The sequence below is a fragment of the Danio aesculapii genome, chromosome 23, assembly GCF_903798145.1.
Source record: "Danio aesculapii chromosome 23, fDanAes4.1, whole genome shotgun sequence".
NCBI classification, from domain to species: Eukaryota; Metazoa; Chordata; class Actinopteri; order Cypriniformes; family Danionidae; genus Danio; species Danio aesculapii.
This window is the reverse complement of record NC_079457.1, coordinates 27,158,133-27,183,530: the sequence shown is the minus strand read 5'-3', so window position 1 is coordinate 27,183,530 and position 25,398 is coordinate 27,158,133. Positions and strand designations below refer to the sequence as shown.

At 35.0% G+C, this 25,398-nt stretch overlaps 2 protein-coding genes across 2 annotated transcripts; both read right to left on the bottom strand.

Moving 5' to 3' along the window:
* Positions 1–821: 821 nt before the first annotated feature.
* Positions 822–5,144, bottom strand: krt18a.2 (keratin 18a, tandem duplicate 2). Its single transcript, XM_056449163.1, has 7 exons — positions 4,703–5,144; positions 4,223–4,305; positions 2,297–2,453; positions 1,992–2,156; positions 1,782–1,907; positions 1,389–1,606; positions 822–1,312 (listed from the first exon to the last, which is right to left on the bottom strand). The coding sequence occupies exons 1-7, from the start codon at positions 5,051–5,053 to the stop codon at positions 1,249–1,251; spliced, it is 1,164 nt and encodes a 387-aa protein (XP_056305138.1). The 5' UTR covers positions 5,054–5,144; the 3' UTR covers positions 822–1,248.
* A 1,138-nt stretch (positions 5,145–6,282) lies between these two features.
* krt18a.1 (keratin 18a, tandem duplicate 1) lies at positions 6,283–10,089 on the bottom strand. Its single transcript, XM_056449134.1, has 7 exons — positions 9,572–10,089; positions 7,879–7,961; positions 7,637–7,793; positions 7,366–7,530; positions 7,155–7,280; positions 6,847–7,067; positions 6,283–6,771 (listed from the first exon to the last, which is right to left on the bottom strand). The coding sequence occupies exons 1-7, from the start codon at positions 10,085–10,087 to the stop codon at positions 6,657–6,659; spliced, it is 1,383 nt and encodes a 460-aa protein (XP_056305109.1). The 5' UTR covers positions 10,088–10,089; the 3' UTR covers positions 6,283–6,656.
* Between the last annotated feature and the right edge of the window lie 15,309 nt (positions 10,090–25,398).

Here is a 25,398-nt window from a genome sequence, read left to right as displayed (position 1 = left end):
AGATACATATTTGTACCCAAAGAGTCCGCAATGGTACCTAAAAGGTGCATATTAGTACCCAAAGGTACCTAAAAAGTACCATTGGAGAACCATTATGGAATCTTCTAGTACGAATATGTACCATTTGAAAAGGTACTGCCCCAGTGACAGCTCCTGTACCTTTATTTTTGAGAGTGTGAAGTTGAATTTCAGTCGGTCTGGAAAGTCTTTTTAGGAATTAAAGTTTGCTATTAGATTATAGGGGGTGGCATGGTAGTGCAGTGGGTAGTGCTGTCGCCTCAAAGCAAGAAGGTCACTGGTTTAAGCCCCGGCTAGGTCAGTTGGCATTACTGTGTGGAGTTTGCATGTTCTCCCTGTGTTCGCATGGGTTTCCTCCAGGTGCTCTGGTTTCCCCCACAAGTCCAAAGACATGTTCTGTAGGTGAATTGGGTGAGCTAAATTGTCGGTATGTGTGTAAGTAAGTCAATATTAGATAATTTGCATCAGGTCAAAAAATGCTGAACACTTCAGAGTTGTTTTCCAGTGTTTGTTCTAAAACTCTTCCCTGGAAATCTGACCCACCATGCCTTGGGGGCAAATTGGTGACAGTTTCTAGGAATGAACATTTGACAGCTTTCAGGTTCCACAACAGATTAACTTTAGATAAGGGTTCTCAGTCATTCATTTTATCACCTTTCTAGAATAGCCTAATCAACATCAAACATGTAAGTACAAAGAATTAGTTTATATTTATTGTCATTAGGTTGAAGTACAAAATAAGATCTCTTTCAGTTATTATGAATAACTGTTGTTTGTGTTAAACAAGAATGGAATGGGCATCATTTGCTGTTTTCTTTGCCAGTTGAAATGTTTATTAAACTTTTAGGATGATCAATGAGATTGACATATGACAGTATGGTTTGGCTTTCCAGCATGTTTTCAAAATCTGATTCAAAGGAATTACTACTCAAAGATGTTATTAATTGATTCAGAACATTTGTTGTACTTGACGTTGTATTTTGACAGCTGGGGTGCCGAAAAAAAAAAAAAAAACATAAAATAACGCCTGTTAAATTACAGAAATTTCTTTAAATTAAAATTTTACTGTAAATTTAATGACCGTTACATTACATTTTTTTCCGGCACCCCAGCTGCCGAAAAACCCCCCATCATATTACAGATTTTTTTTACAGTGTACATTTCAACTCAGATATTTCTTTTGTGTTATCTTTGATTAACACAAGTGATTTTCTTCATATCAGTTTTTCATCACAATATTTTCGTTTCCACCGTCGTCCGGGTGACCGTCTCCGACACAGACCTGTTCTGGAGTCTGTAAAAATATTTCATTAACATGATGAGGAAGATTTCAGGGAGTAATAGAAATGATTAAAAAGTACAATGCTCACGTTTCTTCTCCATCCAGAAGTCTCCTGTAGGTGGCTATCTCAGCTTCCAGTTCCATCTTGATATTAAATAGGACCTGATAGTCTAACGACTGCCTCTGAATGTCATCACGCAGCTGTTTAAGCTCAGATTCTCGTGACAAAATGATGGCATTGTATTGCTCCACCTGCATGCCATTCCGCAGCTTTGTCTCATTTAGGGCTTCTTCCAGAGATGCTCTCTACAAGGAAAGGCCAAAAAACATGAGCGTAGATAGTATGTTAAAAATCAGACAGTTTCATATGTGGACAAAATATGCAAACAGAGAATGCTTTTCTTTCTGAACTGTCATAAATAAAACTTATTTGACAAATAAAAATCAGGCAGCTTCATCGAGGTGTTTTAGAATCTCTTACACTTCCAGTCAGAGACTGCAGGTCAGTTTCTAAAGTCTGCATCTGCCTGCGGCTCACACTGAGTTGTGTGCTGGCTTCCTTCAATCCTGCAGTGTTCTCTGTCACTTGAACCTGCACCACGGATATCTATTTAAAAAAAAAAATGAGTTTGACACTTAATTTCTTCTCTTTAAAGCATAAATAACTTTGCATTGAGAAATTATGCCCTACTTTTGATTCATGCCAGGCTTTAAGCTCTTCTTGGTTTTTCAGCACAATCTTTTCATAGTTCGCTCTCATCTCCTCCATTATTTTAGCCAGGTCCTGTCCCTTGGGAGCATTTACATCCACTTGCACTCCTGATTGGGTAATCTGACCGTATAGTGCTGACAATTCCTGAAAAATAGGTGATTTGATGTTCCACAGGGTGATATCTTGGGCCCCTTTATTTTTATGTGTTTTTACACCTTCTGATCCAGTCAGCTCTGTGTTTTTGCTAATTCAATATTTATGCATGACATAATCATTGCATTTACCAGTTGCTGTTGTTTCTTTAACTCGATGAGCTCTACTTTCAATCCTTCAACATCGTTTTCCAGATGGAGTCGTGCCACATTGGTGCTATCCAGCATCTTTCTCAATGCATTTATGTCTGCCTCAACAGACTGTCTTTGCTGAAATTCATTTTCAAACCTATAAACATATTTCATTAACGGGGATTACCATGTTGCATTAAGAGGAGGGACATTCTTGATTTTGTTTTTCATCAGGCAAATTTAGACCCAACATGATTTATCGGTATGTTCCCATGCTTGTATCTGCTACACAATTAAATTTTGAAGACTATGCATATAAAACTCCAACAATTAAAATATATAAAACTCCAACAACTAAAATATATAAAACTCCAACAATTAAAATATATAATACTCCAACAATTAAAATATATAAAACTCCAACAATTAAAATATATAATACTCCAACAATTAAAATATATAATATTCCAACAATTAAAATATATAAAACTCCAACAATTAAAATATATAATAGTCCAACAATTAAAACATATAATAGTCCAACATTTAAAATATATATAATAGTCCAACAATTAAAATATATAATAGTCCAACAATTAAAATATATAAAACTCCAACAATTAAAATATATAAAACTCCAACAATTAAAATATATAATACTCCAACAGTTAAAATATATAAAACTCCAACAATTAAAATATATAAAACTCCAACAATTAAAATATATAAAACTCCAACAACTAAAATATATAAAACTCCAACAATTAAAATATATAATACTCCAACAATTAAAATATATAAAACTCCAACAATTAAATATATAATATTCCAACAATTAAAATATATAAAACTCCAACAATTAAAATATATAATAGTCCAACAATTAAAACATATAATAGTCCAACATTTAAAATATATATAATAGTCCAACAATTAAAATATATAATAGTCCAACAATTAAAATATATAAAACTCCAACAATTAAAATATATAAAACTCCAACAATTAAAATATATAATACTCCAACAGTTAAAATATATAAAACTCCAACAATTAAAATATATAAAACTCCAACAATTAAAATATACATTAGTCCAACAATTAAAATATATAAAACTCCAACAATTAAAATATACATTAGTCCAACAATTAAAATATATAAAACTCCAACAGTTAAAATATATAAAACTCCAACAATTAAAATATATAATAGTCCAACAATTAAAATATATAAAACTCCAACATATAAAATAGATAAAACTCCCACAATTAAAATATATAATACTCCAACAATTAAAATATATAATACTCCAACAATTAAAATATATAATATTCCAACAATTAAAATATATAAAACTCCAACAATTAAAATATATAATAGTCCAACAATTAAAACATATAATAGTCCAACATTTAAAATATATATAATAGTCCAACAATTAAAATATATAATAGTCCAACAATTAAAATATATAAAACTCCAACAATTAAAATATATAAAACTCCAACAATTAAAATATATAATACTCCAACAGTTAAAATATATAAAACTCCAACAATTAAAATATATAAAACTCCAACAATTAAAATATACATTAGTCCAACAATTAAAATATATAAAACTCCAACAATTAAAATATACATTAGTCCAACAATTAAAATATATAAAACTCCAACAGTTAAAATATATAAAACTCCAACAATTAAAATATATAATAGTCCAACAATTAAAATATATAAAACTCCAACATATAAAATAGATAAAACTCCCACAATTAAAATATATAATACTCCAACAATTAAAATATATAATACTCCAACAATTAAAATATATAATACTCCAATAAATAAAATACATCATAAATAATAGAAAATCCCCCCTAAAAACAGGGAGCTTAGTTTTAATGTGTGTTTGTAATTACGTACTTGATCTTGAAGTCTTCGGCAGCCAACTTGGCATTGTCGATTTGAAGATTCACATTTGCATTTCCCATAATCATCTCCAGGATCTTAGTGGACAATACAAGCCTATTGTCAGTTATCTGTCAGTTATATTGTCAGTTAGCCCATTGTCAGTATCTGATGTCCCTTTTGAGAAGCTTGTTCTCCGGAATTGTATGCCTTACTCAAGGGCCCGTTCAAAGTCCAAATTTTGAGTCATCATTACTTTAAACTGAGGCCTGCAACCCTTGCATTACACCAACCATACATTATACATTTTATAGTAGTAAAAATGAAATAGACATAAAACACCCCTGTAATAGAAGCTGGATGTCATTTGTTTATAAAATTTCCATTCAACTTCAAAGAAACAAAAATGTCTAAGCAAACGTAGGAGAATGTGTAAAATAATAATAATTATACTTAATTGAGACAAAAGACTAGTATTTCAGTGGATAGAATTACCTCTTTGCGTAGTTTATCAAGAGTGACTTGGAAGTGACTGTAGTCTGTTGTGTCTGGACCTTTTTTCTCCATAACTTGGCGGATTTTTACTTCTAGGTCACCATTGGCCTTCTCCAAAATCCTAACTTTCTCCAGGTAGGAAGCGAGGCGCTCATTCAGAATTTGCATGGTTACCTTTTCATTTCCAACGTTTCCAACAACTCCCATTTGTACATTGGTAGATCCAAAGATATCTTTGGAATAGGAACCCCTATTTCCAGCACTTCTCCAAGAGTAAAATGTTGGTCGTAGCCCACTGAGGTCCTCTGAAGACATTCTGTATGTTCTTTTGTTGGCACTAAAGCTTTGCATTTTTGCTAAGGATGGATCTTCAATGGAAAGTAGATCAGATGCAACCGCTGGTTCTGAGAGATGTGAGATTTTTATAGTTTTAAGGTTCACATATACTGTAGTAGACACATTTCTGTTATCTTTAGACTATGGACTTCCACCCCACCCACTGCTTGGTGTTATGGTGGTATTAACCATGTAATGAAACATAGGTTCATTCCTGACTTAAATTACTACTGAAATTGACACATAATTTGACACAAGCATGACAACTCTGTCATCATTTATGGTCACCACATTTATGTCTTTTCAGAACTATATGAACTATATATTCTTTTTTTAGACAAAATTGTAGGCTGTACAGTTGAAGTCAGTTTGTTCTAGTGTTTTAGTACCCCCAAAAGACGTTTGTTCTTCTCTGTTTCCATGAAAAACTTTTGTACAGGTTTGGAATTAAATGGATGTTTGGGCTGAACTTTAACCTTTAACTAATAACTTGATGTCATTTTTGGGTCTTTTAAAAAGGTATTTTGATGAGGGAAATGAGTCAGAAAATGTACTACATGTATTAAATTATTCTGTTCATAACCTCTTAAATTATATCCTCATCAGTGAATTATCAAAGTCAAACCCATTTTTTCACTTCACAATAGTTGTGAATCACTCTAAAATCATAGTGGCTGACAAAAATATTAGAAGCCTGCTTTCTAATTAACATCTCATCATTATGTATGAGTGGACTTAAAAATGTGGTTGTATTTCTTTCCTTTTTTCTTTCTTTTTTTTTTTTGTTTAAAATCAGCAGCATTTAGTTTGGGTAAGACTTTATTTTGATGGTCCATTTGAGAATTAGTAGACTGTCTGCTTAATATCTGTTGATGCTGATCCTTCAACAGACATTTAACTGACTATAAGAAACTTTGCAAGTACATGTTAACTTACACTAACCCTAACCCTAACCTAACAGTCTATTTATAATTTAATGAGAATTAGTTGGCATGTAGATGCAATGTAACTTAAACTCAAGAAATGGACCATCCAAATAAAGTGTGACCCTAGTTTGTTCTCCAGTTTTTGTATAATGCTTAGAAAACAACCAATTCTACATTTTTATTTAAGTTTAAACATGTTACTTTTGCTTTTGACCTGCTTTGGATGCAAAGAATAATGACAGAGGAGACCTAAAATGGTCTTTGATCAGGCTCAGTATATTGTCATACAGCTTAAATGAGAGAAGAAGAATGCAAAGATTTGTTAAAAGTGTCTTTTATTTGGAAAAGACAAGACATTATGACAACAACACAACATAGAACAAAATGGAACAATTGGTGATCGTAAACATTTACTGTCATTACAAAAATATCTAAAATGTTTTATTAGTGTTCTTTGACCTTTGGTTTTTTGGATATAGTTATTAAAATGGAAGTTTTTTAAAATAGTGTTGAAATGTACTGGCTAAATCTCATTGCATACAGCATGTGCTTTGAGATGCTTACAATAAGGCACTTTGGAATAAATAGATACAGTATCTAATGTGTTAAGCTCATTTTGTTTTAAGATCATTTTAACAATAGCCCATGAGGTTTTTCTGATGTGTTGTGGCTCTTCATCTGAAATTGGATGTTTAAAGTTTCCTCTCCTTGGTTTCTGTGCTTGATGACACCACCTTTCCATCCACCAGCGTCTGCGTGACCGTCATGACTTTGACCTTCTTCTGCTCTTCAAGAGCATCCTGGAGTCTGCAGGAGAGACAATATTTGTTACAAAGCACACAAAATAAATCTAAGCACTTTATTCTTCAGAGGTAAACTTACTTGAAGTCTCCACCGTCCAGTAGCCTCCTGTAGGTGGCGATTTCTGCCTCCAGCTTCATCTTCATGTTCAGCAGAGCCTCATACTCCTGCGTCTGTTGCTGGATGTTACCGCGCAGTTGTGTGAGCTCAGCCTCCAACTGCAGGATGATTGTGTTGAGATTCTCGATCTCCATGTTGTATCGCATTTCTGTGTCCCGCAGAGTTCCCTCCAGTGACCCTTTCTGGAGATCGAAACAAACAGAACCCAAGAGTTAGGATTGAATTCTTAATCCCAAATGTCTACAATGAGTACAAGAAAACAAACTCACCAGGTTCTTCTGTGATTCCAGCTCAATCTCCAATGTCTGAATTTGTCTGCGAAGTTCGTTAACCTCTGAACGGGCACCCTGGAGGGCCTCTGTGTTCTGCGTGACTTGTACCTGAACCTCTGTGATCTAGAGAGGGCATTTAATTTCACATCAGCAAAAGCTTCAACATATTACAGTTGATTGGAATGAAGGATTGTCCTTTAGGATGTACCTGAGATTCGTGCCAGGCCTTCAGCTCCTCCTGGTTCTTCAGGGCCATCTTCTCGTACTTGGCTCTGATCTCCTCCATGATCTGGGAAAGATCCTGTCCCTTAGGAGCATCAATGTCCACCTGCACTCCGGACTGGGAGATCTGGTTACGAAGCTCCATTACCTCCTGTTGGGTGGAGAAGCCATAAAATATGTCTTAAAGCAACGCCCTTAGCGGATTACAAGGTGGAAAAATGTTTCCAGATGTGCTAATGTGCTAGATGTGTACTCACATTGTCATGGTTCTTCTTAAGGAAGATGAGCTCTTCTTTGAGGGCCTCAATCTCGCTTTCAAGGTTCATGCGGTTCAGGTTGGTGTCGTCGATGACCTTTCTCAGGCCGGTGATGTCGGCCTCCACACCTTGGCGGATGGATAGCTCAGATTCATACCTGCAGGCACAACAAAGGTCAATGGGTCACTGTTGGTTTTCAGAGCTTCGCATGAGGTCAAAGTGAATTGATTGTTGCTACTAACTTGACTCTGAAGTCATCAGCTGCCAGGCGGGCGTTGTCAATCTGGAGCACTAGGCGAGCATTGTTTGTGGTGGCATCAAAGATCTAGAGCCAAAAGAGAAATCATCAGAGTCAGTTAAAAAAGTTGCACTAAAGAGATGGGAAGTCACCGTTGAACAATACAGTGTGCAGCTATGATATGCAAACCTCACCTGACTTGAACTCTTTGGCAAATTTGCATCTTTTAATGAATGACGGTCACTGATCAAATATTTTTTAACTGGAGCTTTATCATTCTTGGTTTGCTTAGATAAGAGCTACTGAAGGACAAAGTCCATTTCACAGTTTGTGGGATAATCATAAACCAACAGTTGGAGTGGCTGGTGTATGTGTGATATAGTTGTAAATTAAATTGTGTGATGGGAGAAACAGGGGTGGAGTTGGATTTCCTGTTTTTTGTCAGCTGATGTACTTTGTTTTGTAAATGCTTTCTATCTTTGTAAGCCAGCATATCCTAGCATCATGGAATAAGGCGGAGACATATAGCCGCAAGTGAGCTTAACACATTTTTCTATATGCTAATGGGTGTTGACTATTTATTATACTAACTGTTGTCCATAGTATGCTTTAATTTGAGTAAATGTGTGTGCCCCCCCCCCCCTTTACCTTAAAAAAAGAAAAAGAAATTAAACAGAAATTGGAAAAAAAAATAAGAGGGGGGCTAATAATTCAATAAATAAAATATAATATAATATAAATAAATATAGTAATTATATATATTTATATAGTTTCTCAAGTGTACTAATAACTTTTTTAATTGAAATACGGTTTCAGTGCCAAACGTCACATTTCTTTTCATCAGCATAATCTCTTGACTAATCCTATTTAATTTAGTTGCTCTAAGAAACCCTGAGAAATGAGAATTTAAGTATTTTAATTTAATCTACCCATAACTTCGCTACATAGTCTCTAAAGAATGAAAAATCAATCATTCTGATAACAGCGTCTACTTATCAGTGACATATTAGCTTTAAAAGTCAGCTTCAAGGGACAGCTGGTGTGAAACTGACCCTAATGAGTATTTTATCATTAGCAGTATCTGCTTTATGAACTCAAACTTTTCAAGATTAGCACTAATTTAGTACACGAAAGAAGTTGGTTATGTTTGTAATTTCTCTAAGACATTTTAGACTGCGTTTTCAGGAAAGTCTCACATCTGATTACATTTTGCCCTGTCTGAACTCCCTCAGCTTTTCCATTTCCCCGATGACACACACAGACGCTAAAACATTTCAGTTCCCAACTAATCCATCCTCAGGGAACAAACAAACATCTGTATGTGTAAAAGGACAATGATAAACACAGGACGGAGATGCTTACTCACCGGAATACCGGCTGTAAGCAGAAGTTACAACTGCCGTCCCGTAGAGACAGAAACCCCCTCCCCCATGCCTTCCCCTTCTATTCAGTTTCACCCATAGTTTTTTTTTTTTGGTTTTCCGCCAATCAGTGCTGGCCATCAGTAAACTCTCACTCAACGCTTTTAAATCAAGCCATCATTAAACGACAATGAAATGCCTTTGTTTTGTTACTCTATGTCCTGAAGCCCAATGAACATCCCCTAGACTGTTAATAAACACAACCCAGAACAATTAGACTGTCACATTAAGTTTTTTATAGAGGCCATAAAGCTTCTCTAGGCATTTCCAACTCACCTTCTTGCGCAGCTCATCAACGATTGGCTGGAAGCGGCTGTAGTCATGGACATCAGGACCTCTCTTCTCTAGGGCCTCCCGGATCTTCAGCTCCAGCTTGCTGTTGGCCTGCTCCAGGATCCTCACTTTCTCCAGGTAGGAGGCCAGACGGTCGTTCAGGTTCTGCATGGCCATCTTCTCATTGCCCATGATCTCACCCGTGGTTCCACTGGCACTCACTTGGATGGAGCTGGACATCGAGGGAACTCCCAGTCCACTGCGAACTCCTGAGTAGGAAGCAGAGGAGATGCGGGTTCCTTGACCTCCGGCGCCACCGTGGATGCTCGCAGCCCGGTAAGTCGGCACATTGGTGGTGCGCTTGATAGACACCTGGGACACTGGCACCTGGGAGGTGGAGGAACGCACGCTGTAGCTTGTTCTCAGACTCATGGTCGCTGTTGTGAGTGAGCAGAAGAGTGAATGAAGGCCTGGAGAGAGGTAGAGCTCAGTAACACAGCAGAGGAGAGCACAGGACATGAGACACACTCGCAGGGTTTATGAACTCGCAGCTCTCGGATAGTCCCGCCCTGAGCCCCTCCCCACAGCCAATCACATTTCAACAGGTCTAGCAAGCGGTTCTGTGGGTTTTCAGACTGAATGCCTTTAGGAAGTTTGTTATTACAAGTGGCTCCATTTTCCCTATATGAAATGTTCTTAGCATCTGGAGTTGTTTTGTTTTTTGTTTTGTTTAGAGGTTTTTTAATCATGCAGTCATGTTATCATCTAATTATTTGAACATCCTTGATGTACATCTCTCTGATAATGATGTACTAAGTTAAAAAGAACTAGACTTTTACAATAAATTTCTATACTTTGCCATCAGTTAACTAGTTTTCTATCATGAAACAAGACTCAGCAATACTTTATAAAAACTGTGAAAACTGAACTGAAGCAGTTGAACTGAAGTAAATCCAACAGTGAACTTTATCAAATGAAATGAGTGTAGTCAACTCAAAATACACTGAAAGTTAATTCTACTCATTTGAAAAGAGTTTTGAACTCAGTGTTGAAGGAAATGAGTTCATTAAATACCTCATTACTTTAACTTAAATGGTGTAAGTTCACAGTATAGATTAGTTTTTTTTAACTCAAATGGTTTCGTAGCAATCGGTTTCCTCAAACAGTTTGAGTTTTCTTAACTTATTGGATTTTACAGTACTCGATTGGTTTGAGTTCTCTTCATTTTATTGGGTTTATACTGTGCTCAAATTGGTTTGTGTACTCAAATGGATTAAGTTCACCTTATTCATATAGATTAGGTTTTTAACTCAAATGGTTTGTAGTGATCGGTTTCCTCAAACGGTTTGAGTTGCCTTAACTTACTGGGTTTTACAGTACTCAGTTGGTTTGAGTTCTCTTCATTTATTGGGTTTTACTGTGCTCAGATTGCTTCATGTACTCAAATAGAGTAAGTTCACAGTACTTATTAGGAATCGTTTTTGAACTTAAATGGTTTGTTGCAATCGGTTTCCTCAAATGGTTTGAGTTACCATAACTTAATATTATTGTGTTTCAACTTCATCTATGTTCTCATCTTCATCAAGAGCTTCATTAATGTTAAGCTGTAAATAAAGATGAATTGAATTAAAACTCAATATAAATTAGCATTAGTTGTGAAGTTGTACATACTAATGTATGAAACCTTTTCACGCTATGAACTCCAACTGTTTTAGGCACACTGAGAAATCAGAGATTAATATTTGCTTTAAATATATCTAACATTAAAGAGCTTTTATTAATATCAGTTAATGTTAATTTATAAATACTTTAGTAACTTTAAGTACTTTAAATGACCATAACTTTGTGTAATATGAATAAACATCAACTTTAAAATTAATAATAGTTATTTCTGAATAATACACGTAATTGATAAATAATTTTTCTTGTCAGTTTGCAGTAACAAATTCATTAATGTTAGCATTTGTTTTAAACAGTTTCTGCTTATGTCATTTTTCTATTAGGAAATGTCGTTTATCTATTAGTGTGAAATATACCTGCGCTAAGTAACTCTCTTACAGTAAAATTCAAACTTATTAGACACTCCTGTTGAGAAACCATTAGGTTTTGCAATTTGTCGACTCCTTTTTTTTCATCACATACTGTAAATGGAAAAAAACAAATCATGTTGCTGCAAGCTGTCTGTCTTATCTCTCTCATCTTTCTCTGTTAACCAAAAAGCTGCCAAAAATGAAGAGTTTAAGCTTGCAACCAGTTTCTAGTTGTGATATCTGATCACCAAAAAGGGTTTTCCTGCCTGCCACGCCTGTTAAAGGATGTGTGAACAAAGGAACAATTAGTCTGGCTCCTGAGTACACACACATGTACGGACAAAGAAATGAGCTAATCACTGAAACCTATCTAGATCCCCCCTAATTTTAAATCTCTTCAGATTCAATAAGATCCAATGCATGCACCCAAAAAATGAGGTTTGCTGTGTGTTCAAACTGCTTATTTTAAAATGAACTGAGGCTTTTTTGTGACATTAATTGTTTTATGTTTAATCCACTTCAATTTGTAAAAAATTATTAAGTTAACTTAATTCCCTCATGTTATCCCAACACAACTTTCGAGTTTGGCTACGATGAGTTTCAGAATAGAAACTGATACTGCATCAACATATTCCCCCCAAAATAATGTACAATGAGTTTGTGGGTTGTATTTATGGCTGTTTAGATAGAAAGTAAAATGCACAAGTGTTTTAAACCGCTCAACAATATGTCAAACGGTTTCCATGTGTGTTTTCAATGCCAGAACAAACTGTTCTTTTGTTTTTCAGAGGCATTTCCCACAAATTCATTCTGCAAATTTTAGGATCTATTAAACAGCCCTTAAACTGCCCCAGCGGCCCTTAAACTGTCCCAAATGAGTCTGAGTGAAGCAAAGCTGTAGTTTGTGAGAGTGTTTGGCTGTGAATGTGTTCAGTGGTGATCCTCCCTTATCCATTGTGTTGGAATGTGTTTGTTTGAGGCTGGAAGGGCAAATGAGGAATTTGATGTGAAAGAATGCAGATCAATGATGTTGCTCTCATTTCACATTCACAAGCTCTCAGTTTGTTTTTATTTACTTCAACAAATTATTTCTTTTGGCTGTATATATTATAAACGAAATTCCATATAAACCAATTTCTTCCGAATTTAAAGTATGTTGTCATTTAGAACCTTTTTATGTATACATTAAGACAACACCTTTGTTATTTCTTCCAGAGTATATTTGGCTTGTCTTCCAGTACAAATATCTAAACATTCGTGTTAATTCAGAAATGGATCAGAACTAAATGACTTGATGCCTAAAACGGACATAAATATATGCCATTGGGCAAAAGTGGAAAAAAAGGTTGTTTTTAAATTTTGTACTGCAGATATTTTTTCATGTTTTAAATGTAAAATCTTAATTGTGATGCATTTGTAAGTTATTTTGTATGTTTTTGCTGCATAATTGTATCCTAATTTAAGAATCTTTAGATATTTGTAATGTAACGATGTAGTAATACTGTGATTTGTAATTAAATACCATGATTTACAAATACCTGGTCTATCAGAACACTTGTTTTGTGTGCTCTAATGACATTATAATATTATTCAAAATGTAGATTGTTTTTTTTTTCACTTTAATTTGTGATTTTTTTTTTTTTTTTGATATTTAAATAACTTTACACTAAGGTTACATCATTATTATTATTATTATTATTATTATTTCAAATATATTTATTACATTTTTACTCTTTTCCCCTCATCAACTAGATGTATAAAAACAATGCAGCCTGTAGAACAGCACACAAATCAACGGCTACACATATTCAGATTATATTACAAAAAAAATTAAATAATAAAAATAAATAATTAGAAAAATAATAAAATTAAAACATTCATTCATTTTCTTTTCGGCTTAGTCCCTTTATTAATTCGGGGTTGCCACAACAGAATGAACCGCCAACTTATCCAGCATATGTTTTACGCAGCGGATGCCCTTTCAGCCGCAACCCATTTCTGGGAAACATCCATACACACTCACTCACACTCATACACTACGGGCAATTTAGCCTACCCAATTCACCTGTAGCGCATGGATTTTGGACGCAGGGAAAACATGCGAACGCCACACAGAAACACCAACTGACCCACACGAGGCTCAAACCAGCGACCTTCTTGCTGTGAGGCGACAGCACTACCTACTGCGCCACTGCGTAGTAAATACAGAGCTTAAGACATTCAAAGAGATTTTGATACTAAACATAACGAAAGGCCGATGCAGTAGGTAGTGCTGTTGCCTCACAGCAAGAAGGTCGCTGGTTAGAGCCTCGGCTGGGTCCTTATATAGACAGGTGTATGCCTGTTCAAATCATGTCCAATCAACTGAATTTACCACAGGTGAACTCCAATTAAGCTGCTGAAACACCTCAAGAATGATCAGTGGAAACAGAATGTACCTGAGCTCAATTTAGAGCTTCACAGCAAAGGCTGTAAATACTTCTGTACATGTGATTTTTCAGCTTTTTTATTTTAATAAATTTCCAACAATTTCAAAAAATCTTTTTTCACATTGTCATTATGGGGTATTGTGTGTAGAGTTTTGAGGAAATAAATTAATTTAATCCATTTTGGAATAAGGCTGTAACATAAAAAAATGTGGAAAAAGTGAAGCACTATGAATAATTTGCGGATGCACTCTACAGAAATACGCTTAAGGAAAATACAAACAAAAAAAGCTTTTAAGTGAATTAGCAAGGCCTAGCACTATTTGCAATGTTTTTCTTTATTTGTTATTTTATTTTACCTATTGGGTTTGTTATTTTATTATGCTTTTCATGTTTTTTTTTTGTACATCTCTTGCATTGTTTTGTATGTGTCATTCTTGTATTAATAACAAAAAAAAAAAAAAGAAATAGGACAAAATGATCATTTATACTTCAAGCAATTAAGGTTTTAAATGAAATTTCCTCACAGGAATAAATTAAGTTAACTAACTAACTAACTAAAAAGTATATTTGCTACATTATTTCTTTATCTTTAATTATAAACACACAAGGATTTATTGTCTTTTAAAATTCTAAATAAAGCTTTAGAATAACTTCTCAAAGCTGTAATCATTTTTCCTAAACCTAATGTAATCAGTGTTGTGGGTTTCCAAATCCCCTTCTCTCCACCCTTGGGAGGATTGTGAGATTATTGCAGCAATGTTATAGAGAATAGCATGACAAAACAAAAAGGTGGTCCAGTCATAACTCATCTAGGGTTTGTTTGAGGTGTGTCCCAAAAATAAAGAAAGAAAAACAAACATGCATTCACCCACCCCCGGTTCATAAATCTTTATGCTGTGCTGATTTTTGACTTGTTTTGCTTTCCTAATTCTTCGAAATGAAAATATTGCCTTCCACTTATCATCTTTAACAGCTGTCATGCGAATCATAAGGAAATAAAAAGTTTAAACATTGCGTAATTTAACACAGAAGAAGAGCATGAGACTGGGTCACCTGAGCTACGATAAAACGGACTCATTTGACTCATCATGGTGAAAGTATAGTGCCATATATGGGCATGTTTGAAATATACCAGCAGAATATTTGTGCTTGCGTTGTGAGTAAAGACAGGGATTACTGTTCATTTACCTATGGCAAGAAAGCTAACATCATTTAAATAAAAACTGATGTTAAATGTCCTTTGGTAATGTGTGGCTTTGTATGCTGAGTAATAAAGTGGCATTTAAACATTGTGCAGGCCACGGATCCGGCCGCCTTATTGCTTTATGGTCTTTTACATGATCGGCATCTTTGAATCAACTAATATTCACTCACTTATAAAGGTGTGTGAGTTTAAGTTTCATTTCATTTAAAGGTCTCATGAAGTGCTTTAAAATGTGCTTTTTTAAATTTTATGTTTGATGTAATCTCAACTGATACATAATAATATTAATAATAATTCCTTACGTTTATACATCGCTTTTTAAAGTGCTTTACACATTGGGGGCAATCTCCTCATCCACCACCAGTGTGCATCCACCTGGATGACGCGACAGCAGCCATATTGCGCAAGACCGCACACCACACACCAGCTGATTGGTGGAGAGGAGACAGAGTGAAGAAGCCAATTATGATATGGGGATGGTTAGGAGGCCATGATGGACAGAGGCAAGTGGGCAAAAATTTTGGCCTGGATGCCAGGGTTAAACCCCTAATCTTTTTCGAAGGACATCCTGCGATTTAGAATAACCACAGAGATTCAGGACCTCGGTTTAATGTCTCATCCGAAAGACGCCATTAACTGACAGCATAGAGTCCCCTTCACTATACTGGGGCATTAGGACCCACACAGACTGAAGCCCTGCTTAGTTTCAGTGGCCGACCATGTGAGAGTTGCAGAGAGCTAGCTGCCGAAGAGAGGGTGAGATATAGAGTAGCTCCTCCCCTTTTAAAAAAAACAGCCAATAGCGTTTATTTTTATCAAAGCTCTGCCAGTGAGAGTGGTTGCGATCAAGCGCATTATATGAAAATCAAATGAGAAGCGTCTTGAAGGAGGCGGGGCATGTTCGATACTAGAGAGCATTTGATTGGTCAAGATTTTATCCATTTAGGTGGAAGTGACAAGCTGCAAGCATGTCATAATGTTTATATCTGTTTTATATTTTCTAATCGCAAATTTTGGCAACGTTTTGGAGGACACTAGGTAATAGATATCCCTAAAGATAAACTGACACTAACATTTAAAAATGTGTATTTAAATTTCACCGGACCTTTAAGCTTATTTACTATCGATCACAACAGAATCAACTATCATTTATAGTAGTTTATCAGTTAGAATTAGTTTTTAAAAACATTTACGATATAATATGTTTAATTACTTTTATTGAGCAAGAATTCATTGATCTTAATGAACAGTGAAATATGGTTATAATGTTAGAAATTTGTGTTTTAAATAAATGGTGCTTTTTAAAATTCCTATTCAGAGCCCAACCCTCATATTTCTACAGAACAAATGAAGCAACACAAGTGATTTTAACTTGTGAAATGTATGAATAACTATAATATATAATAAATTATATATTAGGCGGGAAACAGAATATACTGTATTTAGAATACAATTATATAAAACAAGGCAATCATTCTGAATTCTGATCATTGCTTTGTGCAATAAACATGGAGATTTTGTCAGCAGCTGAAGTCCAGATCTTTAATGTACACATTTGTAACAAGTTCACTCGAGCTGTGCATAATTCCAACTTTATAATGTCCTGAAGTACCAACCACTTGTATAGGTGTCCAAATTATGTGAAGGGAGTCAATGTTAGGCTAGTAGTTTTTTTGCTGAATTTAAGCCAGCCAAGGAAAAATGAATATTTTATAGTAAACATTACATGTATAATTTAATAATAATAATAATAATAATAATAATAGTTTAATAATATTATTAATTATTCAGTCATTCATTTAATTTTCGGCTTAGTCCCTTTGTCCGCCAACTTATCCAATATATGTTTTTTATGCAGCGGATGTCCTTTCAGCTGTAACCCTTCACTGGGAAAATGATTAATTATTAGTATTATTATTTAATATTTTAAATGTTTGATCATTGACCATTCATTGGCCAGGCATTATATGAATTATAAAAACAAAACTTATATAGCCATATAATGTCAATCCCAATATAGACACACTGACTAAAGCCAATAAAAGTCAGTGAGATTGAGAGTCATGCAAGGATTGGATAAACATGCGATAACTAATGAATCAGTCATTTTTGGGCCAGTTGTTTGGCCAGACATAGTTGCTGATGTAAGAAGTCTTGTGGATGTTTGATCAGCGCCAGGGAGATGATGTGAGGCACTACAGCAGTTAGATTAAAACTGCTGGTTTCCTTGTTAGAGCAAAGGATCTGCCTGCTCAGCACATACTGTAATGTTTGGCCTGATGACATCATGCTGGAGGTTTAGGCTGGGTTCAAAAGTCACACAGTGGTCAGAGACGGTTCAGTCCTCAAAGCACCTGCGTGTGAAATACACTGGGCTCAATGCCCGCTTTCATGCGTTTCTGATGCCAGTAGTAGCCTGCAGACATCACCATTCACCATGTGACATCATTGCTTGAAAATACACAAACATTTAGATCAGATAATTGTGTCATATATGGGAAGATGATTTGTACAGTGCATACTGAAGGTGTGTCAATTTTTTGTCTTATCAGCACTCCAAAAAAAGTGTTTGTCTGTGTCATTGACATAGTCATAATTTGTCATCTTGTGAGTCAGGCTGAATCCGGTAGGTGGGACACAACTGATCCATAAAATGATTATACTTATCTGAATTCTATATCAGTTTTGTCTTCCTGTCTGCTCATCTTAATGTAATTTTAAATGAAGAGGTGATTTTCAGTCGAAAGATAACTGCAGATCACAGTCCAGTATTCTTCACAATAGTCCCGTTATTCAGGTGTCTTCATATAAATATGTTGGTGTTTATATTAAATGATTCGACATGTTCACATTGAAAGCCTGTGTTTTAGGTTACAAAAGAGACTTTGTGGTGTTAGTTGTAAGTAGAGATGCAATGATTACACATTTCATAGTCTGAGGAATAATCATGGTTTCACGGTTATGATGATTATTATCCATTCATTAATTTCAAAACATTACTAGTTTAGATAATCACATGAAAACTCTGTATATTTAAAAGTGTCAGTAACCAATTAATACAGCACAAAATAATAGTCAAAGCAAACAATAGTTCATTTTTCTTTGGACTTAAAAGTGAAAAAAGTTTTTGACATTTAAACATAGACTGAAAATAAATGTCAGAACAATAAATAAATAAATAAATGAATGAATAAAAATATTAAGTATTAAAAAATAGTGTTTGTCTAATGTAAACGTAAGCTACACACTAGCTAAGTATTTCCCTTTTAAAGAAAACAAATGTAGTCAAGGGCTGCTGAACCATTGTCTGAAAGGCACTTTTGCTCAAATATATTACAAAATTGTTTGGTATTTTTCATTTTGTATTTTATTTTCTCTTTGCAGTAGAAATGTGTACATTCCATACAAAGTATAAAGCTGAGCGGTCAGTTTTTGACACATGACTCACAGTGTGCTCGCAAGCATTCTTTCAATTAGGCGCACCTGGAAAGCGTGAGTGCGTCACATCATGCGCAAGCCGTGCGCCACCATTATAAATAAAGACTTTGCATGTGCAAAAGACGCAGTATGTGAACGGCCCTTAGTTAATAGCCTCAGCCATAGTTTATCCAGTGTGCAATCTGAACTATAAAATAGTGCACAGTTGGCATAACTTTGTTTAGTTGCAGCAGTTTTGTTACATGAAGAAACGCTAGAATGTTTAGAATAGACAGATTAAAAAGCGGATAATAGTGAAATAAATTAGTTGTAAGAGCATGTCGCTGTACTGATTAGATTTGGAATATGTGTAAGTTACCTTTACTGTACAACTGAGGTCTGTAGTAATTTGGTGGTGTGGTAGGATCCTGAAATGGAGACTTTTAATATATTATTGAGTGATTTTTGTTCTAAATACGTCTGATTTTTGGTATTATTGTAGTATTATTATATGGTCTACTGAAATTCTTGACACTGATTGGCTGGAAGGTGTGTAATAAAATTGTTTAGTGCACAGGTACACTGAAAAAAGATTTATTGGATTTACTAATTTCGTTAAGCTACTGTAAGTGGTTGCACTTCAACTTCAAGTTCAACTTAATTTTCTTGTTTAAATTCAGCCCATATTAATTGTTTACAACCACTTACCTGGAAAAAATGAGTAAATCATTTATTTCAGTGTTGTTCCAATCAGCTTTGATCATTGTTTATAATAAATGTGCTGCCTTACATTACTGTACATTAGTAGTAACCATAGCAACTCAGTGACAGTTTGCCGGAGCCTTTATTTATTGGTGTAATCTCCAGGACACTGATGTGTGCTACACCAGCGAGCCGATTAAAAAGGGGATTAAAAATTGCTGGGTTCCACACAAACGATTTGTGTTGGCATAACATGAAGGAATTAAGTTAACTTATTAGTTTTTACAAATTTAGGTGGATTAAACATAAAACAATTGAGTTGTCCCAAATGAAATCTCAAGAATTTTGTTGTTTTAGCTCATTTTAAATAAGTAGTTTGAACAAACAACCAAAAATATTTTTTGAGTGAACCAACTTGCAAATATGCTCAAAAATATTTTTGAAGAGGTAGCTAACACTTTACTGTCATATTTATGCCCATGACATACATGCACGGATGATCTCTCTGATTGTGACTGATTCAAAGCAGGGAAGTCTGATGTTCGTAAGTTTGGTCAAGTTTTGTGCTTCCAAGAGCATTATAGTTTTAACTTGTCACCTCAGCAACTGACCATGGAATAACTGAGATAATCAATGGCTTTCTGTGTATTAAGGGATTTTAAATGCACTTCATGTTGGGTGGTTCTTTGTCGGTGTGTTGTGCATTTAAATCCTTTAATGCGTGGCAATCCATTGATTATCCTTTACTTTAAGTATTAGACTTAAAGACATTTCAGTGGATGTCTTCTGTCAATCATGGTAAAAAGTGCATCATAGTTGTTGGGTTTTTTTGGACATTTGAAGCTTAACACTTTTCACATGTATTTGTGTATTTTATATCTTATATTGTATTTTTATTTATGTAAGTACTGTATGAATGTATGTATGTATGTATGCATGTATGCATGTATGTATGTATGTATGTATGTATGTATGTATGCATGTATGCATAACATATAATATGTTTTTTAATAACATATTAAAAACCATCGTTAGCCAACTAAGGTCGCAAGTTCCGTCGTTACAAACATAGTTTGTTGATTTACTGTTTCCCAAATCCGTCGATCCAACGAACATTCGCAAACTGCGTCGCAAACTTGAGCACTCGCAACTACACCTCTGGAGCTGTAGTTAGAAACATAGTTTCTGGCTGTGTTCTATTCCGGATTATCCCCCCTATGCCTTATACATTTAGAACCTTCTAACAGTTAAAGTTGGAATTATTAAAAATAAAAAAGCATTAAAGTCATCTCTCTTAGGTGTAATTTGCTTTCAAACTATTTTTACAGTCCAGTTTTAGCGATCTTCATGTTGACAATTCATGTTTACACTGTTTTATGTTATAACTAACATGGTTCAAGCGATGGATCTGCGACAGAGGAACTATGCGTTTTGGGAAACACTCGTCACTACATCGTTCTTTTCCCAAACGATGCATCGTACTATGATAGTTCAGCCGTGAGTTATGTTGTTGTTTGGGAAATGCACCCCAGGTCATTAGTTCTATTGGATGTTGGTTTATAAGCGTGATGTTTGCTGAATCATGGGCTGACCAGTAGCTTTTGATGTGGATGGTCCTTTTCGGCTGGAAATACTATTGCCATAGTAGTATAACATCTGTGGGATATAATGCAGGAGCAGAAGAAAGTGTTTTATTAGGGTTTCTATCTGTCAAAGTCACATCTACATCTTTTGTGTGTAAGATTGCTGCAAACAACATGTGATTAAAAAGTGATAAGAATTGTTCGGGAGAAAGACTTGGAGGTGGAATTTGAAGAGGGCAAATGGGAAGCAGTAGTTTCTGGTATGGGGGTCCTGTGAGAGATGCTAGAAGTAAACTCATTCATTACAAGATAATTAATCAATATTACAGGACTCCAGTAAGACTGCATATAGGCTGGGATTAATGAAAAATAACCACTGTTTGATGTGTGGTCATTCTGTGGACACCTTTTTACATTTAATGTCGAACTGTCATTTGGTGGCTCCATTCTGTACAAGAGTTATTCAAAACCTTGAGAAATGTCTGGTACTATCTTTTCCTTGTTCACCAAGAGTTTGTCTTCTTGGTGATACGTCCACTCTACTGAAGAAGATAACTAAAACACAGGCTGGGCAAGTCATTGCAGGATGTATTATGGCTGTGAGAACTCAGATACTCTCACTTTAAGGATTGGATTGAGCTGATGACTTCTACTGCATCATATGAACATATGTTAGCAAGACTTCAGAACTCTACCCAAACTTTCAATCAGAAATGGGGTAGCTTTTTACAGTATTTGGTGAGCATGTAAAGGAAAATTGAAGGGTTGTCATTTTGCCTGTCTGTTGTATTATTTTATATTTAATATTCATGTTATAATTGGTGTTTTGTTATTATTTTTATTATATATATTTTTTTTTTTTCTGAATGCTGATTTTGTATTGTGAATTTTATGTTGTGTGGGGTATATATATAAGTATATAAGTTCAAAATAAAAATAAAAAGTTCAATGACAAAAAAAAAAAAAAGAAATACTGTTGCCCTAAGAAATTAAATGAAATAGTCATGAAAAAAAAGCTTACATATTGAAAAGGTATAACAAAAAATGTTAGCGGTTTTAAAATCTTGGATATTTCCAAACCTCTGTAAAGCCTGAAACTGGTTATCGTCCCATACCGAGTATGCATTTATTTGTTTGTTTGTTTTAGGTTGTACAGATAGCACCTAAATGTATAGGGGGAAATGATAAAATAATAATAATAGAGCGCATAATTATAAAATAAGAGATCCATTATTGGTTTTCATCAAGGGAGCCTACCGTTAACCAGTTAACAGTTTTTACTGTTTTATTTATTTTTCAATTGAAATTGCAATTATTTTTTTTTTTCGAATGAAACTTTCTAATTTGTTACTTGAGTACCATCATGTTTTGTTCTGTTCTACTGCATTCTTCATGTTCCATTGTACGTCTTTCTTTCTGTCTGGGAATTCTTCATACTGCGACAATCTGTTTGTCGTCACGAGAGCCGGACACTTGATCTGACTGTATTTTGCACACGTTCAGGTGTGGTTGAGATACGGAATGTTCCAGATGTGATGCCACCTGATAAAACAGATGGCAGGTGTCTGACACATTCCTCAGATGCGAGACAGCAGCTCAGTCAGAGACCCAGGCAGATTAAAGGAATGGGAGGTGGTGGGAATGGAAGAGTAAGGCACTTACTGGATGTCTGACTAAGATACTTTGATTTCTGCACAGCACATTCCATCAACGCTTTGTTCTGCTTCTCAGTAGGACAAAATTCAGGAGGAGGAGAGTGAGGGGAAATGCTTTGTGTGTGCCTCATATAAAAACCCTCCTGCGCTCTGAGCATGTTAGATAACGTGCAGAAATTCACGGACATCGCTGTTTCCACACATAAAAATAGACTGGTGGGCTGGATGTTTGTGTGTATGCACAAAAGTCAATTTATTGCTGTGTACAGAATTATTACAAAATATTGAAAAGACAGTATAAGAATGAAATTTTTTTCAAGTTTTTGCTAAGTGATTTTAACATAAGAATGAGATTTTCACAGTATTTCATATTGCATTTTTTTTCTGGGGAAAGTCTTTTTTTGTAAGTTTGTCTGGGATAAAAGCATTCTTTTTTATTTAATATTTTAATATAGGGTCAATATTATTAGCCCCCTTAAAAATTTTTTTCCTGATTGGTAACAGAACAAACCACTGTTTGTCTAATTCAGTGTTTCTCAACCCTGTTCCTGGAGGCACACCAACAGTACATATTTTGGATGTTTCCCTTTTCTGACCCATAACTTCAGGTGTTGGAGTCTCTTCTGATGTTATGATAAGTTGATTCAGGTGTGTTTGATTAGGGAGAGGTTGAAAATGTGTACTGTTGGTGTGCCTTCAGGAACAGGGTTGAGAAACACTGGTCTAATTAACCAAAGTTGCTTAGTTTTAAAAATGCTGGGGACCTGGAATGTAAAAAAAAAAAAAAAAATCTGTGAATTTACAGTTTTCCATATGATGTGATTCATGTTTTTTCCTCACTTCTAAAAGCTCTTGATGTTTAAATGTTCGTAAAAGTGACTTTTATTGGCATTTTTAAAAAAAGTTTGAAGTGAAGTACAAAAACCTGGTAACAGGCTGCCAATACATTTTCTGTTATTTTACAGACTTATTTCTCTATATAAACTACCTGACAAAAGTCTTGTCGTCGATCTCAGCTGTAAGAGCAACAAAAATAACTTGACTTCTGGTTGACCATTTGGAAAAGTGGCAGAAGGTAGATTTTTCAGATGAATCATCTGTTGAACTGCATCCCAATCATCACAAATACTGCAGAAGACCTATTAAAACTGCATGGACCCAAGATTCTCACAGAAATCAAAGTTTGGTGAAGGAAAAATCATGGTTTGGGGTTACATTCAGTATGGGGACATGTGAGAGATCTGCAGAGTGGATGGCAACATCAATCAAGACATTTGTGCTGCCCATTACATTACAAACCACAGAAGAGGACAAATTCTTCAGCAGGATAGCGCTCCTTCTCATAGTTTCTGAAAGCAAAGAAGGTCAAGGTGCTCCAGGATTGGCCAGCCCAGTCACCAGACATGAACATTATTGAGCATGTCTGGGGTAAGATGAAGGAGGAGGCGTTGAAGACCTTTGCCATTCCAGATGACTTTATTAAAAAGTGATTTGAGTCATTGCATAGATGTATGGATGCAGTCCTCCAAGCCTATGGGAGTCATACACAATAGTCATTCTTTTTCCACTGCACCATGACTTTAGATTCTATACTGTACATTATTTCTGTTAAGTAACAAGACTTTTAAAAATCATTAATAAAATAATTAAACATCAAGGCATGATCATATTTTATTTTGATTAAATCAGCATAATCTAGAGGCCTTTGCCTTTGATATAAGCCACTTCTGATCCCAAATGATCAACTAGAAGTCAAGTTATTATTTGTTGTTCCTAAAACTTGGATAGGGTACAAGACTTTTGTCAGGTAGTGTATTATGTCTTATACATTATATTATTTCAAACTACTAAAATGTCAATAAAAGTTCCTTTGTTAAACTGTAGAGTTGAATTTTCAACATCAAACGTCAACAGAGCAGAAATTAAACTCCCATAATGCAATTCACAACTGTAAATAAACAGAAAACACTTGTGAATCACAAAATCCGGAACCTGTTAATTAACAGATTGTTTATTACAGTGAGTAACCATTGAATTCTTCCTACTGTGAAAGTCAATTGTTTTAGGTTTTCACCATTCCTCTGAATATATTCTTTCATGTTCAACAGAAGACAGAAATTCATGAAGGTCTGGAACCACTTGAGCGTGAGTAAATAGTGCATACAATTACAATGTTGCATGAACTATCCCCTTAATTAACATCTAAAACAAAAAACAGAAACCCATACATGTTTTTTTTTTTATTTGCCCAGTAACTTAAATTGCAGGGTCATTATAATTACATTTGAATAGGCTTCATCATTTATTCAGCACTTCTGGACTCTTAAGAAGTGTTTGTTTTTGGAAAGAAAGTGGCATACTTGACACACTGTTAAAAAACATATAAAAAGTGATAAATATCGCGCACTCCCTCTTTTGAGGTTTCATTAGCGTCTGTAATAATGTGCAACATTTTATACGCTGAAGTTAACCAGTTCAGGGTTTGTTTGAAGCACATATTCAGGCCTGGAAAATCACACAGCAATTAGTGTGAAGAATTCCCCCTCTTACGTAAAACTTGCTCCAAGAATACATTCCCAAGGCAACAGGAAACAACTTTCCCCTTCATACGCCTTTTTTTGTGCTTGTTTTTGTTATCACACCACCCTGGCTGCTTCTTGTGAATTTTACACACCAAATTTCACAACTGCGTTGACCCTACAGCTGTATGTCTTCTGGAACAGGAGTGCAGAGGCGCCGGTTCATTTACGACTGAGACTGAGCTTTTACAATAGAGCGGTGCAGTGGAAAAATCTTGCTGAATGAAAAGA